Below are 18,212 nucleotides of genomic sequence, written 5' to 3' on the forward strand. Positions count from 1 at the left end.
ACTTTTGCATGCGTAAGGGCACTTTCATGGAACTTTGTAACTTGCTTTCCCCTGCCCTGAAGCGCCAGAATACCAGGATGAGAGCAGCCCTCACAGTTGAGAAGCGAGTGGCGATAGCCCTGTGGAAGCTTGCAACGCCAGACAGCTACCGGTCAGTTGGGAATCAGTTTGGAGTGGTCAAATCTACTGTGGGGGCTGCTGTCATGCAAGTAGCCAAAGCAATCATTGAGCTGCTGCTACGAAAGGTAGTGACTCTGGGAAATGTGCAGGTCATAGTGGATGGTTTTGCTGCAATGGGATTCCCTAACTGTGGTGGGACGATAGATGGAACCCATATCCCTATCTTGGCACCGGAGCACCAGGGTACCCAGTACATAAACCGCAAGGGGTACTTTTCAATGGTGCTGCAAGCACTTGTGGATCACAAGGGACGTTTCACCAACATCAACGTGGGCTGGCCGGGAAGGGTTCATGACGCTCGCGTCTTCAGGAACACTACTCTGTTTAAACGGCTGCAGCAAGGGATTTACTTCCCGGACCAGAAAATAACCGTTGGGGATGTTGAAATGCCTATAGTTATCCTTGGATATCCAGCCTACCCCTTAATGCCATACACAGGCAGCCTGGACAGGAGTCAGGAGCTGTTCAACTACAGGTTGAGCAAGTGCAGAATGGTGATGGAATGTGCAGTTGGCCATTTAAAATTTCGCTGGCGCACTTTACTGACTCACTCAGACCTCAGCCAAACCAATATTCCCATTGTTATTGCTGCTTGCTGTGTGCTCCACAATCTCTGTGAGAGTAAGGGGGAGACCTTTATGGCGGGGTGGGAGGCTGAGGCAAATCGACTGGCTGCTGATTACGCGCAGCCAGACACCAGGGCGATTAGAAGAGCACACCAGAAAGCGCGGCGCATCAGAGAAGCTTTGAAAACCAGTTTCATGACTGGCCAGGCTATGGTGTGAAAGTTCTGTTTGTTTCTCCTTGATGAAAACCCGCCCCCTTTATTGACTCATTCTCTGTAGGCAACCCACCCTCCCCCCTTCGATCACAGCTTGCTTTCAAAGTAAATAAAGTCACTATCGTTTAAAAATCATGTATTCTTTATTAATTGATTATAAAAAGAGGGAGAGAACTGACAAGGTAGCCTGGGTGGGTTTGGGAGGAGGATCGGAGGGAAGGAAAAGGCCACTAAAAAAAGGTTAAAATAGGCCTTTTGCTTCGGCTGTCCACTGGGGTGGAATGGGAGGGTGCACGGAGCCTCCCCCCTTCCCCCCCCCCCCCACATTCTTACACGTCTGGGTGAGGAGGCTGTGGAACATGGTGAAAGGGGAGGGGGGTTATACAGGGGCTGTAACGCCAGTCTGTGATCCTGCTGCCGTTCCTGAAGCTCCACCAGACGCTGGAGCATGTCTGTTTGCTCACGCAGCAGCCCCAGCATTGCATCCTGCCTCCTCTGATCTTCCTGCCGCTACCTCTCATCTCGAGCGTCTCTCCTCTCCTCACGTTGGTCCCTTCTGTCCTTACGTTGGTCCCTCCTGTCCTCACGTTCACTGGCATCTTTCCTATACTTTGAAACCATGTCCTTCCGGTCATTCAGATGAGCTCTTTCATTGCGGGTGGATTCCATGATTTCCACGAACATCTCATCTCGCCTCCTCTTTTTCCGACGCCTTATCTGAGATAGCCTTCGAGATGGAGGAGGGAGGCTTGAAAAATTTGCAGCTGCTGGAGGGAGGTAAAAAAGGAGAGAATTTTTTTAAAAGATACATTTTATAGAACAATGCTTATACTCTTTCACGGTGAACAACACTATCCACATTACATAGCACATGTGATTTCTGTGCAAGGTCGCATTTTGCCTCTTAATATTGAGTGCCTGTGGCTTTGCTGCTAGAGATCACAGACGCAGGTCCGGGCAACAGAATTCGGCTTGCATGCGGCCATGGTAAGCCATTGTCTTTTGGCTTCTGCGTCCTTCTTTCCCACATACCAAGCAAAGCCCATTGAGTGCTGCGGTTTTCCTGTAAACCTTCAGCAGCAGAAAACAAACTAACCCCCTCCCCCTTCCAATTCTCTGGGATGATCGCTTTACCCCTCCCCCCCACCGCGTGGCTGGTATCAGGGAAGATCCCTGCTAGCCACACGTGAAAAGCTCAGCGCCAACCCCCCCCACGCACTTGGCTTACTACAGGGAAGGATTTCTTTTCAGCCGCAAACAGCCCAGTAGGAAGGGCCACCTCTGTCCCCTTAACTAAATTCCCATATTTCAACCAGGTTACCATGAGCGATATCACTCTCCTGAGGATTACACAGCGAGATAAAGAACGGATGTTGCTTGAATGCCAACAAACACCGGGACCATACGCTGCCAGGCTTTGTCAAGCAATGATACCAGATTACTTGCTACTAGCATGGCGTGGTCAAGTGTGCTACCATGGAGGATGGAATAAGGCTGCACTGCCCAGAAACCTTCTGCAAAGGCTTTTGGAATACCTTCAGGAGAGCTCCATGGAGATGTCCCTGGAGGATTTCCGCTCCATCCCCAGACACGTTAACAGACTTTTCCAGTAGCTGTACTGGCCGCGAATGCATCCCAAGTCCTCAGGGCAAATTAATCATTAAAAAACGCTTGCTTTTAAACCGTGTTTTATATTTTAAAAGGTAAACTCACCTGAGGTCCCTTCCATGGGGTCATGGTCTTGGGTACTGGCTTGGGAGGTACTTCAGTCAGTCTGAGAAAAAGATCCTGGCTGTTGGGAAGAACAGAGTGCTGTGTGCTCTCCACAAGCTCGTCGTCCTCCTCCTCCTCTTCCCCGTCCGCAGAATCCTCAGGTGTGGCTGATGCGGTTACCCCCACCTCGGAATCCACGGTCAGAGGTGGGGTAGTGGCGGCGGCCCCCCCTAGAATTGCATGCAGCTCAGTGTAGAAGCAGCATGTCTGCGGCTCTGACCCGGAGCGACCGTTTGCCTCCTTTGTTTTCTGATAGGCTTGTCTGAGCTCCTTGACTTTCACGCGGCACTGCTCTGAGTCCCTATTGTGGCCTCTCTCCATCATGCCCTTGGAGATTTTTTCAAAAGTTTTGGCATTTCGTCTTTTTGAACGAAGTTCTGCTAGCACTGAATCCTCTCCCCATATAGCGATCAGATCCAGTGCCTCCCGTACGGTCCATGCTGGTGCTCTTTTTCGATTATCGGCCTGCATGGTTACTGATGAGCTCTCTGTGGTCACCTGTGCTCTCCTGTGCTGGGCAAACAGGAAATGAAATTCAAATGTTCGCGGGGCTTTTCCTGTCTACCTGGCCAGTGCATCCGAGTTCAGATTGCTGTCCAGAGCGGTCACAATGGTGCACTGTGGGATAGCTCCTGGAGGCCAATACCATCAAATTGCGGCCACACTAACCCTAATTCGAAATGACAATATCGATTTTGGCGCTACTCCGCTCGTTGGGGAGGAGTACAGAAATCGATTTTAAGAGCCCTTTATTTCGAAATAAATGGCTTCATTGTGTGGACAGGTGAAGGGTTAATTCGATTTAATGCTGCTAAATTCGAATTAAACTCATAGTGTAGACCAGGCCCTAGTAATCTACTCCCACCAGATGACTTCATGGCCCACCAAGAACTCCTGAAAAGGGTCGCCGCAAACTTGGGACTGGAAGTCAAGGAACTCAAGGAGTCTTCACACAACTTAATTGACATTCTGGCTGCAGTGACTTCCTCCATAGTGGTCCTGCCCATTAACAAGGTGGTAATGGGACCTGTCAGGGTACTATGGCAGATTCCTTCTTCTCTGCGCACCCCTCCCCAACCTCAAAAAGGACTGAGAAGAAGTATTATGTCCCAGCCAGTGGGTTTAAGTACTTTTACTCACACCACCCCCTTCGGGGTCCCTGGTAGCATTGGTAGCGAATGAGTGGGACAGAAGGGGCAGTTGAGTGCTACCTAAAAATAAAGAGGCCAAGAGACTGGACCTGTTCAGATGCAAGGCTTATTCAATGAGCAGCCTCCAGTTGCATATCTCCAATCAGCAGGCTGTATTGTGGAGGTACAATTTTAACCTGTGGGACTCATTGTCTAAATTTAAGAATTCCCTGCTACAGGAGCCAAGGCAAGAGTTCACAGCCATCCTAGAGGAGGTCAGGCAATGGCCAGAACATCCCTCCAGGCGGCTCTGGACGCAGCTGGCTCAGCAGCCAGGACTATGACATCAGCGATCACCATGAGGTGCTGTTTGTGGTGCCAGTCATCGGGCCTCCGGCACAAAGTGCAGCAGTTCATCCAGGACCTCCCCTTTGAGGGTACCTCGCTGTTCTCTGGAGGGTGGGGTGGGAGAGGAGGTCTACAGCCCATCCTGGACCTGCATTGCCTCAACAAATATCTCAAGAAACTGAGGGTCTGCATAGTCTCCCTGACCTCCCTAATTCTGTGTTTCCAGGAGACTGGTACGCCACCCTCTGTTTAAAGGATGTGTATTTCCACATCTCCATCTTCCACGGTCACAGGAGATTTCTCTGGTTTGTAGTGGGGCAACTACTTGCCTCCTTTTGGCCTGTTGGAATCCCCATGGGTCTTCCCGAAGTGTATGACAGTGGTAGCTGCCTTCCTCAGATATCGAGGCGTGCAAGTCTACCCATACCTTGATGACTGGTTGATCAAAGGTTGCTCACTGGCTCAGGTCCAGCACAGCATTGGTACAGTAAGGGCCACCTTTGAAGCACAGGGTCTGGTAATGAGCGAGAATAAATCAACTCTGGTTCAGGTTCAGAGAATAGAGTTTATAGATGCAGTGCTCGACTTGACCGAGGCCAAGGCCTACTTATTGGAGGCCAGATTCCAACCCATGTCTGACCTGATCTCCAAGGTCACAACCCACCCACTAACGACTGCTCGGTTCTGCCTCAAAGTGTTGGGTCACATGGTGGAATGTACCAATGTGTTGCAGTATGCACAAGTACTCCTCAGACCCCTACAGATGTGGCTGGCATCAGTCTACTCCCCAAGCAGACACCACTTCGACTCGATACTCATTATTCCGCCTCTGGTCCTCGCTTCGCTGACCTGGTGGATAGACCCAGTATCCATAATGAACGGGTACCTTTTGCTGCCCCTCATCCATCAGTAATCTTAGTCTCGGATGCATCAGACCTGGGGTGGGGAGCCCACCTCAACAGTATCAGAACTCAGGGCCTCTTGTCCCAGGTAGAACTCTCCATGCATATAAATGTCAGGGACCTTAGGGCGATACTCTTTGCTTGCCAGGTATTCCTTCCCCACATCTTAGGCAAAATGGTGCAGGTCTTGAGGGACAGCACTGCATCAATGTTTTACATTAAGAAGCAGGGATGGGCTCTATCTTCAGCCTTGTACCAGAAGCTTCCCTTTCATAAGACTACGGATAGTTGCTTCACCCAAATCTCACCACCTTGCACCTGACAACATTGAGAGGGAAGGGATTCCTGTGTGGCTGAACCCTGAAGAGTAGGCGTGCTTGGAACAGGTTTGAAAATTCTTATTTGGTAGCAGAAAGCCTTCCACCAGGGCTACCGTCTTGGTAATGTGGAAACATTTCACTTCTTGGGCCTCCGAAAGGAATCTATCTCCATCCAGATCTTCTCTGCACTTTATCTTGGACTGTCCGCTCTACCTAATGTATCAAGGTCTAGCTTTCTTATCTGTTAAGGTTCACTTGGCAGCCATCTCTGCCTTCCACTCTTCAGTGAATGGCAGATCAGTGTTTTCCCACGAGATGGCGGTCAGGTTTCTCAAGGGCCTGGAAAAACTCTACCTTCAGGTTCATGATCCGGTTCCCCATAGAACTTAAACCTGGTCCTGTCAAGGCTCATGGGGCCTCTCTTCAAGCCGTTAGCATCATGCCCCATATTGCTTCTCTCGGAAGGTTGCCTTCCTGATGGTGATCACCGCAGCCAGAAGGGTCTCTGAGATCAAAGCCCTGATGTCAGAACCCCTTTATACCGCGTTCTTCAAGGACACCCCAACTGGCCTTCCTAGCAAAGGTTGTGTTGCAATTCCACAACAACTAGGACATTTTTCTTCCTGTCTTTTTTCCAAACCTCACAAGACTGCTGAGGAACGTCTGTTTCATACATTGGATGTTAGGCGAGCCCTCGCCTTCTATACTGAGAGAACTAAGCCCTTCCACAAGTCCACACAACTCTGTAGCAGTAGCAGAAAGAATGGGATGTGTCATCCCAAAGAATCTCATCCTGCATAACCGCCTATATCTGAGCTTGCTTTGAGCAGGCAAAAGTTTCAGCACCAGCCATTGTGACGGCTCATTCCACGAGAGCCCAGGCTTCAGCAGCAGTGTTCCTCTTGCAGGTACCAAGCCAAGACATCTGCAGAGCTGCAACATGGTCATCGGTTCATACCTTCACGTCCTACTATGCCATCACCTAACAGGCCCGTGACAGTGCCTGTTTCGGGAGAGCGGTATTGCAATTAGCACGTCCATGAACTTCAAGCCCACCTCTGGAGGTACTGCTTGTGAATCATGTTAGGAGTGCTAGTGCCAATGTAGGATTCAGGCCTGTATTTTCTCCTGAGATAGTATTCTGAGATTTGCTTACCTGTTTGATTTTTTTTTTGATACACCTACGTTCTTACTAATATGTGTGAACAAAAGGGTCCTTACTAATATGTGTAAACAAAAGACAGACATTGTGTATGTTGCTTCTGCCTAGCCAGATGGGTTTGTTAGTATAATGGGAACAGATAAGAGCAGTTAAAGTGTTACTGGGCATGGTGGGAGTATAATATATGAGCACTCACTTGAAGACTGCCTCAACTCCTATCTCAAGATAAGGTCAAGCAACCAGTCGGGAGGAGCAAGTGGGGTGGTGGTGGTTGGGAGGAAGGTAAAACACTAAAAGGCCAGAGAAATACCTGCCCCTAACCGTAGCACAACCTCACTCCTTACCCCTCCCCTGGGGTTCAAAAGAGGTGGGACAAAGACCCAAGGCCCACGACCCCACAAAATGGAACATGATTGTAAGTTTTAAGGGGTGGGACTGGGCAGGCTGCCCTAGTTCTGAGCCCCTCCAATGCCCCAAACCCCTCATCCCCAGCCCTCACCCCTGCACCCTCTCCTATCCCAAAACTCCATCCCAAAGCCTGCAGCCCCATCCCCTGCCCCAGCCCGGAGCCTGCACCCAACACTCAAACTCCATCCCAGAGTCTGCACCCCAGTCTCCCTCCCCCACCTAAACTCCCTCCCAGAGCCTTAGGCAGGTGGGGGCGGAGTTTGGGGGAGGGCAGGTTCTGGACACCACCAAAATTTCTACAAACCTGCCACCCCTGGAAGAGGCAGAGCAGGAGTGGAGTGGTGGTGCAGCCCAGTGCAGGGGGGGCTTTACTGAGTGTATATATTTTATTAAAACCGCTTGGAAATGACTTTGTCGAAAAAAAGAACACTCATGGAAGAAAAGAGAGTTTTTCAAGACAAATGGGAGAATTTATATTTTTTCACAGAGGTAAAAGATAAAATTCAATGCCTTATTTGTTAGCAAACGATTGCTATTCCCAAGGAGTATAACGTGCGTCAGCACTACGACACGATGCACCATGAAAAATATGATGCATTCACTGGAAAAATCCGAGAGGAAAAAGTTCAGCAACTTAAACCAGCATTTGCCAAGCAAAGAAATTTCTTTTCGGGGATTAACAAGTCTAGCGAAGATTCAGTAAGAGCAAGTTTTGTGATAAGCGAAATGATAGCTAAATCATCACGACCTTTTACAGAAGGCTTATTCGTAAAAGAATGTCTTATGAAGGCCAGCGAAATTTTATGTCCTGATAGGAAGAAAGTTTTTGAAGGCATAAGCTTGTCTGCCAATACAGTTGCCTGCAGGATAACGGATTTAGCTGATAATGTGCAAAAACAATTGATTCAAATGGCAAAAGACTTCGAAGCATTTTCAATTGCTCTTGATGAGAATACAGATGTATCAGATACCGCACAGTGTGTAGTGTTCATTAGAGGTGTGGATTGCAATTTGATTATAACTGAAGAATTGCTAGACTTAATGTCACTGAAGGGTACCACAATGGGATGTGACATATTTCAAGGACTGGAAGAGTGCATTGAAAAAGCTGCGCTGCCATGGAACAAACTCGTATCTCTGGCTACGGATGGTGCGCCATCAGTGTGCTCTGGAAACGATGTGTTTGGAGTATTGAAGACCAAGCTGAACAGCCTCAATATACCAGGAATTAGCTTCACCAGTATACGTTGTATTTTGCACCAAGAAGCCCTGTGTAGTAAAAGTCTTCAAATGAAGGAAGTTATGGATGTAGTTGTTAAAACTGTTAATTTTATACGTGCATGAGGGCTGAATCACAGACAGTTCACTTCTTTTCTAGGAAGTATGGACAGCGAATATGGGGAACTTCTGTATCACACTCAAGTTAGATGGCTGAGTCATGGGAAATGTTTTGAAGTGGTTTTTTTTGCACTTAGAGAGGAGATTGATTCCTTCATGAAAATGAAAAACAAGGAGGTTCCACAGCTTGATGATTCCACTTTTATCTGCAACCTTGCTTTTCTAACAGATGTAACTGATCACCTGAATGCACTGAACTTGAAACTTCAGGATAGAAAACAGGTGATAACACAGATGTATGACAGTGTTAAGTCATTCAAAGTCAAGCTTACTTTGTGGGGGAAATAGCTGACTGCTGGCAAATTGGTTCATTTCTTGACTCTGAATTCCTTAGGAAAAGTTGAACCCAAATCCTTGAAAGAATATACAGAGATCATTTCTAACTTACACAAACAGTTTGATGTGTGGTTTAAAGATTTCAAGGCACTTGAACCACATTTTCAACTTTTTTCCACGCCGTTTGCTGTTGAAATTGTCTATGTTGCAGAGGAAATGCAGATGGAGTTAGTGGAGCTTCAGTGTGACACCATTTTGAAGCAGAAGTATACAGATGTTGGAATTCCGGAATTCTACAGGTTTCTTTCACAAGAAAGATTTCCCATGTTATTCTCTGCTTCCGCAAAGATAATGGCAATGTTTGGAAGTACATATATATGTAAACAATTTTTCTCTTCCATGAAGATTAACAAATCTGTGTTAAGGTCAAGGCTCACTGATGAACATTTGAAAGCATCACTGAGATTGGTTTCGTCTCAGGATATCAAACCTAATATTGATGCTCTGGTTGATGCAAAACGCTGCCAGCTAAGTGGCCAAAAATGAAACAACTGTCAAAATTAGCACTGACTTTTCACATTACAGTTAAAGAAGTTAATAAAAAAGTTAATAAATTGACTTTTAATAGCATACTATATTTTAATACTATACTACTATATTACTCTTCTTTTTTTTTCTGCCTACCTCCAGGCGCTTCCCACTGCCAAGCCGCCAAACAGCTGTTGGTGGTGCTTAGCACTTTCCAGGAGGGAGGGGGGAGGAGCGGGGAGCCACGCACTCAGGGGAGGAGGTGGAGAAGAGACGGGGTAGGGGTGGGGCCTCATGGAAGGGGTGGAGTAGGGGCGGGGCCGGGGCAGCGAGGGGGGGGTGTCAGTGATGCGGCTCTCGGGCCAATGCACTAGTCCTCATGTGGCTCTCGTGGTCATTTGAGTTTGAGACCCCTGGTATACATACTTGCTGGAAACTAACCCAATAAACATCGTATTGCCTGCACTTCGGACTTCTGGTCTTCTGCTTTCTATCTGTGTGACAAGAACCAGGGGAGAGGGTGAATGGACATGAGCAGGGACCTGAATAAGAAAAAACAGTTACTAGCCTGTTGTAACTATTATTCTTCAAGATTTTTTGCTCAAGATTCCATGACCCACCTAACTTCTGTTGGTGAGAGAGACATGTTTTACAGCTACATGGATCTCTTCCTCAGGTCTGTGAAAGGTACTCGGAGTGTCACAGCTAAATACAAGGTGGAACAGATAGTTTAGTTTAAGTAGTTAGCACGTATTGTAAGGGACCATTCAAGGTGAAGTGATACTCTATACCTGACGTATCAGTTCTCATCCTCAAAGGAAACCTGCTCAACACCTTCAAAAGATGAGCCTAAGAGCTAGGGATGTAAAATGTTAACCAGTAAGCATAGTCTTACCGGTGAACCTGCCTTAACCGTTAACCCCCAGGCCAGCCAGCCCCAGCAGCCCCGTGCCGGCTGACCGGCCAACCCCAGCAGCCCCGTGCCAGCTGGCCAGCCTGCCAACCCCAATGGCCCCGCGCTGGCCAGAGCAGCGCCGGCCGGAGCGGCCCCAGCCCCAGCCATGCTGGCCGGCCAGCCAGCCCTTTAATTGGTTAACTGTTTAAATGAAATACTTTTAATTGTTTAAATGGTTAACTTTTTAAATGGTATTTACATCCCTACTAGGAGCTTAAATTCATAACTTTGATCGACACTAAAAATCATGGTCGTAATAAAAACCCTGGATTTATGGCTTATTACAACAGTCTAACCCACTAATCCCCCTTTTTGTCCTATGACTACAGGGGTGTTAACAGGCTACTTCACCTTGAATGGTTTTACAGGAAAAATAATAAACCATAAGGCTTATCTAAATCTTTTTAAAGCCTTATCTCTAGCAACATACCAAACAGCTTGAAAAAAAAAACCACATTTTTTCAATGTTAAAATTCATAATGCCTAATAAAAGCTTAATTTTAAACAGGAAATCTTCCCCTAGTATGTTTGATTATACTAATCAATGAAAAACCATTTCAGAGGTCTAGCAGTAACAGTAAAAATGTAATTGATAAATACTCCCACAACAAACTAGCATACCAGTTATATTTTGAACATAAATATTTTGCAATTCATAAGTAAGTGATCCACCCAAAACCCAAATTTCTGGCAATAATCTAAATTATCATTTCCTAGCATAGTAAGATGTGGTCGGCAGTCCATAAGGATGGTGCAAAAATAAGTTTACTAACCAGTTGAACAAGATTGTTCAGATATGTCTACATCATCATCTTATCATAGAATCATAGAATCATAGATTATAGGACTGGAAGGGACCTCGAGAGGTCATCGAGTCCAGTCCCCTGCCCGCATGGCAGGACCAAATACTGTCTAGACCATCCCTGATAGACATTTATCTAACCTACTCTTAAATATCTCCAGAGACGGAGATTCCACAACCTCCCTAGGCAATTTATTCCAGTGTTTAACCACCCTGACAGTTAGGAACTTTTTCCTAATGTCCAACCTAGACCTCCCTTGCTGCAGTTTAAACCCATTGTTTCTGGTTCTATCCTTAGAGGCTAAGGTGAACAAGTTCTCTCCCTCCTCCTCATGACACCCTTTTAGATACCTGTAAACTGCTATCATGTCCCCTCTCAGTCTTCTCTTCTCCAAACTAAACAAACCCAGTTCTTTCAGCCTTCCTTCATAGGTCATGTTCTCAAGACCTTTAATCATTCTTGTTGCTCTTCTTTGGACCCTTTCCAATTTCTCCACATCTTTTTTAAAATGCGGCGCCCAGAACTGGACACAATACTCCAGCTGAGGCCTAACCAGAGCAGAGTAGAGCGGAAGAATGACTTCTCGTGTCTTGCTCACAACACACCTGTTAATGCATCCCAGAATCATGTTTGCTTTTTTTGCAACAGCATCACACTGTTGACTCATATTTAGCTTGTGGTCCACTATAACCCCTAGATCCCTTTCTGCCGTACTCCTTCCTAGACCGTCTTTTCCCATTCTGTATGTGTGAAATTGATTTTTCCTTCCTAAGTGGAGCACTTTGCATTTGTCTTTGTTAAACTTCATCCTGTTTAACTCAGACCATTTCTCCAATTTGTCCAGATCATTTTGAATTATGACCCTGTCCTCCAAAGTAGTTGCAATCCCTCCCAGTTTGGTATCATCCGCAAACTTAATAAGCGTACTTTCTATGCCAATATCTAAGTCGTTGATGAAGATATTGAACAGAGCCGGTCCCAAAACAGACCCCTGCGGAACCCCACTCGTTACGCCTTTCCAGCAGGATTGGGAACCGTTAATAACAACTCTCTGAGTACGGTTATCCAGCCAGTTATGCACCCACCTTATAGTAGCCCCATCTAATTTGTATTTGCCTAGTTTATCGATAAGAATATCATGCGAGACCGTATCAAATGCCTTACTAAAGTCTAGGTATACCACATCCACCGCTTCACCCTTATCCACAAGGCTCGTTATTCTATCAAAGAAAGCTATCAGATTGGTTTGACATGATTTGTTCTTCACAAATCCATGCTGGCTGTTCCCTATCACCTTACCACCTTCCAAGTGTTTGCAGATGATTTCCTTAATTACTTGCTCCATTATCTTCCCTGGCACAGAAGTTAAACTAACTGGTCTGTAGTTACCTGGGTTGTTTTTATTTCCCTTTTTATAGATGGGCACTATATTTGCCCTTTTCCAGTCTTCTGGAATCTCTCCCGTCTCCCATGACTTTCCAAAGATAATAGCTAGAGGCTCAGATACCTCCTCTATTAGCTCCTTGAGTATTCTAGGATGCATTTCATCAGGCCCGGGTGACTTTCAGGCATCTAACTTTTCTAAGTGATTTTTAACTTGTTCTTTTTTTATTTTATCCGCTAAACCTACCCCCTTCCCATTAGCATTCACTATGTTAGGCATTGCTTCAGACTTCTCGGTGAAGACCGAAACAAAGAAGTCATTAAGCATCTCTGCCATTTCCAAGTTTCCTGTTACTGTTTCTCCCTCTTCACTAAGCAGTGGGCCTACCCTGTCTTTGGTCTTCCTCTTGCTTCTAATGTATTGATAAAAAGTCTTCTTGTTTCCTTTTATTCCCGTAGCTAGTTTGAGCTCATTTTGGGCCTTTGCCTTTCTAATCTTGCCCCTGCATTCCTGTGTTGTTTGCCTATATTCCTCCTTTGTAATCTGTCCTAGTTTCCATTTTTTATATGACTCCTTTTTATTTTTTAGATCGTGCAAGATCTCTTGGTTAAGCCAAGGTGGTCTTTTGCCACATTTTCTATCTTTCCTAACAAGCGGAATAGCTTGCTTTTGGGCCCTTAATAGTGTCCCTTTGAAAAACTGCCAACTCTCCTCAGTTGTTTTTCCCCTCAGTCTTGATTCCCATGGGACCTTACCTATCAGCTCTCTGAGCTTCCCAAAATCTGCCTTCCTGAAATCCATTGTCTCTATTTTGCTGTTCTCCCTTCTACCCTTCGTTAGAATTGCAAACTCTATGATTTCATGATCACTTTCACCCAGGCTGCCTTCTACTTTCACATTCTCAACGAGTTCCTCCCTATTTGTTAAAATCAAGTCTAGAACAGCTTCCCCCCTAGTAGCTTTTTCAACCTTCTGAAATAAAAAGTTGTCTCCAATGCAGTCCAAGAATTTGTTGGATAGTCTGTGCCCCGCTGTGTTATTTTCCCAACATATATCCGGATAGTTGAAGTCCCCCATCACCACCAAATCTTGGGCTTTGGATGATTTTGTTAGTTGCTTGAAAAAAGCCTCATCCACCTCTTCCCCCTGGTTAGGTGGCCTGTAGTAGACTCCTAGCATGACATCTCCCTTGTTTTTTGCCCCTTTAAGCCTAACCCAGAGACTCTCAACACTTCCGTCTCCTATGTCCATCTCTACCTCAGTCCAAGTGTGTACATTTTTAATATATAAGGCAACACCTCCTCCCTTTTTCCCCTGTCTATCCTTCCTGAGCAAGCTGTACCCATCCACACCAACATTCCAATCATGTGTATTATCCCACCAAGTTTCAGTGATGCCAACAATGTCATAGTTGTATTTATTTATTAGCACTTCCAGTTCTTCCTGCTTATTCCCCATACTTCTCGCATTTGTATATAGGCATCTAAGATACTGGTTTGATCTTTCCTCCCAGTTTTGTCCTGACTCTCCTTTCTCTCTGCCAATATAGCCCACACTCCCTCTTGTTTCCGACCCATCTCCCCGGTCTCCATATTCCCCACTTACCTGTGGGCTTTGCTCACCTGTCCCCGTCAAACCTAGTTTAAAGCCCTCCTCACTAGGTTAGCCAGTCTGTGGCCGAATAGGGTCTTTCCTCTCCTCGAAAGGTGAATGCCATCTCTGCCTAGCAGTCCTTCCTCAAATAGCATCCCGTGGTCTAGGAAGCCAAAGCCCTCCTGGCGACACCATCTTCGCAGCCAGGCATTCACCTCCATGATGCATCTGTCTCTGCCCGGGCCCCTACCTTTGACAGGAAGAATTGAAGAGAATACCACCTGCGCTCCAAACTCCTTCACCCGTACTCCCAGAGCCCTGTAGTCACTCTTGATCCGCTCAGTGTCACACCGCGCAGTATCATTTGTGCCCACATGGATGAGTAGCATGGGGTAGTAGTCAGAGGGCTGGATAATCCTCGACAATGCCTCCGTAACGTCTCTGATACGGGCCCCCGGCAGGCAGCATACCTCCCGAGATGAAATGTCAGGGCGACAGATGGGCGCCTCCGTCCCCCTCAGCAGAGAGTCTCCGACCACCACTACCCTACGTTTCCTATTCGCAGTGGTGGCAGCAGACTTTCCAGCCTTAGGGGTACGAGGCTTCTCCTCCTTTACTGTAGGGAGTGATTCCTTCTTTCCTGTATCAAGAAGAGCATAACGGTTACCTATAACCACGGCAGGAGGGTTCGGAGCAAGGGTGGAGCGCTGCCCGCTGCCAGAAGTAACCAGCTGCCAGTGTCCACCCTGAGCCATCTCCTCCTCCACCAGTGGTGTATCAGCAGTCCTGTGTACTGGGACAGCTACCTCAGCTGTCTCCACATGGACACTGTCGAGGAATTGCTCGTGGATACGGATGCTCCTCAACCTAGCCACCTCCTCCTGTAGCTCTCCCACCTGCTGCCTGAGAGATTCCACCAGCAGGCACCTCTCACATTGGATGGTCCCCCCAGCCTGGATATCAGTAAGTGGAAATTGCAAGTTACAGTCTTTGCAAAACCACACCAGGATCTGGGTAGAGGCATCCATGCTTAGGCACTCTGTCTGGCTACAGGCACAGGTGGAGGAGACAGTAGCAGTGCTGGCACAGGTGTTGCGGGTCTTCCTAACCATCGTAAGCCTCCCTCTGTCAAACTCCCGTCTGCAGCCCCCTGTCAGCTGAAAGGGTTGTTTAAGCAAAAAGTTATGAATGTAGTTGCTTTATAGGTATTAAGGGGAATCAAGAGAAACACAGATGGAACCAGCAAGGGACCCTCGCCCCCTTCCTGCTCCCCTTCCAAACTCCCTTGTGAAACTCCCTGTTAGCGGCCCCTGTTCGCAAAGCTCCCTGGTCGCTTGTGCGCTGCTTTATAAAGCCCTGGCCTGTATGAATGCCCCGCCCACTGCTGAAGGCTCAGCCACTTACCAGAGGCTTCTAGCTTTCAAACCTTCCAACTGCCAGCCACAGCACACGGTCCTTCAAACAACCAAAACAAACAAACAGACTGACAAACACAAGCTCAGCACACAGCAAGTAACCCTCAAACACAAACAAACACACACTACAGACAGTCACTTACCCCAAAAGGATGCTGTATTGCTCCTCCTTCACCTGGAGAACTCCCTTGTGAAACTCCCTGTTAGCAGCCCCTGGTCGCAAAAAAGGCATTGCTTTCTGAAGAGCATTTTTCATAATGTTTCATTCTGACAACCAAGTCCTGTATCTCTTTGCTGTACTGTTTACATTTGCCATGTGTTCCTTTTTCATCGAGGGATATAGGAATATTCCCAAATAGGGTCTTATATACAGCCTGCAGCCATGGTTGCTTGTTTCCAATTGCACACTCTGCTCGTTCTCCTTTATTATTTAATTCCCCACTCCTACCTCCAGGAAAACAAAAGAACTAGAAGTCTTGGACGGTTAGTTGTGTAACCCACATGCTTTTTGCACTACAGTGCTTTATTTGTTTAGAGATAGAGAAGGAGGCAGTTGAGAAATTAATGGATTTCTCTTTGTATTTTTGTCTGTGTACATGTGCAAGGAGAAGATCAGGGTCATTTACTTGAAGTGCCCAGACCCATCCAAAAGCAAGGGCAGGTAGTTACTGGGAAAATCAATGTTTTTCCATGAGCTGGAGAGTAAAAGTTTCCATAATGGCTGGAGTCATAAATATTCATAATTTGAGAACTGAGCCAATCAGAGCCCAGGTAGGGAGAAGCAATGAAATTAGGAGTATGAGATGACCTAGGTGGGCTGAGTGCATGTCCTGATGAGATACATGATGTTGTCTCCTGGATCAGAGACTGGGTGCCAGTACCTGTGATGACTTTGCCAATCTCTTGCACTAAATTGAGCAGCCCCTAAGTCCCCTACATGTTAGATGCTAGATGTTTCCCCCTGATTCTTTCTTTATATAGAGAAGTAGCTTTTAACGCCAAGTTTTTGATAGAGGCTTGTGAATTTAGTATATTTATTTGTTGTTTAAATATTTTAAGAGATTATATTAACGGTAAGCTTTCCCATATTTTGCATTAAATTCAGATTTCATTTTAAATAGGTTTATTTTTAAAAAGGAAAACTTCTTATAAATTACAACATTAAAAAATATAATTTAAATAATTGTTTTTTATCCACCCTGCCCAAAAGACTGGTGTAGAACTTTTTCACACTTACTGAAATGGAAAATCCTGGTATAACCTGAACAGATGTGAGTGTCGCAGTCCATTCGTTACCATCTTCTTTCCTGCGCATGGCCCCTCCAACCCTACTAGGGCATGGAGGGCTGAGGATGAGGGCAGAGCTGTTAGCTGAGAGGCAGCGACATGTTAGAAGAAGCCTTCCTTTCTATGCTCTCAGGTGACCCTGTCATGCCCTCCTTTTCACCACATCTTCCTCAAAAACGAGGGGAATTTAGTGCTCAGCACCGTTAATGCAGAATAAGAGCTCATACTCTGTCGGAGCGTCAAATGTATTATACTTAAATCTGTAAAAACAGAAAATACAGAGTTAAAGTACACGCCAGCCCTGGCCTGCAACCTTAACCCTGCCCTCTTTCATTGATGCCCCATACCCTGTTGTATTGTGATATAACCAGTCCTTGACCCTTGTGCTAAGGATTTCTTCTGGAATATCACATGCACTTACCTTTACCCTGTCGTGCACTGTCAGGCATGCTTAAATTCTGACCATGTGAACAATGCTAAAAGCTTCCATTAGCCAGGCTAAGAGGGGCATTCAGCTTATTACCTAAAATCTTGGGTGGAAAATATAGATTTTAGGTGGCTGCAAGCTGATGGCCCCTTGTTGCCTATCTAATGGAAGCATTAAGCACATATTACTAAAGTGGATGAAATGTTAATTTCCTTTTGCATCTTACCTGTGAGATGACTGTAAAACCATCTGAGTAGCACTGTGACATTTCATCCTGTGATATTTGCTTACTTGTCTAGCACTGTTTAGAGTTTGATTAAAAAAAAAAAAAGTAATTAAAAAAATCCAAGCTAACCAGGGCCCGTGAGTTGACAGTAATGAGGAAATCAGCACATTGGAACAGTTGTGGATTTTGTCTGATTGCCCTTAAATAAGATTATCTTCAGTTCTCATACTATTAAAATGGTGAATTGTTTTTGTACTTAGTACACTATTGTTTGAAACAGAAATCTACTTAGAAACTTGTTTGAAACAGAAATCATGACTTTGCTGTCTTTCATTATTAAAGGTCGGAAAAATGTTTAAAATTGTAATCTCAGCGCTACAGAATGTCTTTTATTTTGCAAGTGATTAATTTATGTGCTGATAAATCATCTTTTAATAAAATAATAAATAAATGTGTTAATTTAATTTATCCATCTTTTTTCTTTTTCCTCCCCCAGTGCGGTTGGTACATTTGCTCGAGCTTTAGACTGTAGTAGTTCTGTCAGGCAACCTAGTTTACACATGAGTGCAGCTGCTGCTTCCCGAGACATCACACTGGTAAGAGGTTTGCTAAAAATGCTATAATTGTACTGTTTTGCAGATGGTAGGAATTCAGCAAACCATAGTGCTTCAGGTCTGCTTTCCAGCAGATAAGTGGTCACAAGATATCTGATATAGTAAGGAGTAAACTCATGCAGATACTGTACATAATTAAGACCCTGCTGTTCCTCACACTGAAGTTAGTAGTACAGTGCCGACTGGCTTCAGTGGGAGCAGGATCAGACCCTAAAAGTACATTCTTACCACATTTGTTATTTGTAGATTTTGAACTATCCAGTTACTTTTTAAAATCATATCAATGTTTGTGTCTGATAAAT

General features: G+C 45.7%; 1 protein-coding gene across 7 annotated transcripts in view; it reads left to right on the forward strand.

The window, feature by feature from the left end:
- The window catches only part of MTA3 (metastasis associated 1 family member 3), a 262,904-nt gene that overhangs the window by 104,408 nt on the left and 140,284 nt on the right, over positions 1-18,212 (forward strand). For all 7 annotated transcript variants that reach the window (XR_010599913.1, XR_256380.5, XR_256379.5 and 4 more), the window contains exon 8: positions 17,793-17,892. Coding sequence is in view for 4 of the 7 variants with exons in the window: in XM_065589544.1 (XP_065445616.1) it covers positions 17,793-17,892 (100 nt within the window). In the remaining 3 variants the exon portion in view is untranslated. The remainder of the gene's footprint in view (positions 1-17,792; positions 17,893-18,212) is intronic.

Source organism: Chrysemys picta, chromosome 3, assembly GCF_011386835.1.
Source record: "Chrysemys picta bellii isolate R12L10 chromosome 3, ASM1138683v2, whole genome shotgun sequence".
NCBI lineage: Eukaryota > Metazoa > Chordata > Testudines > Emydidae > Chrysemys > Chrysemys picta.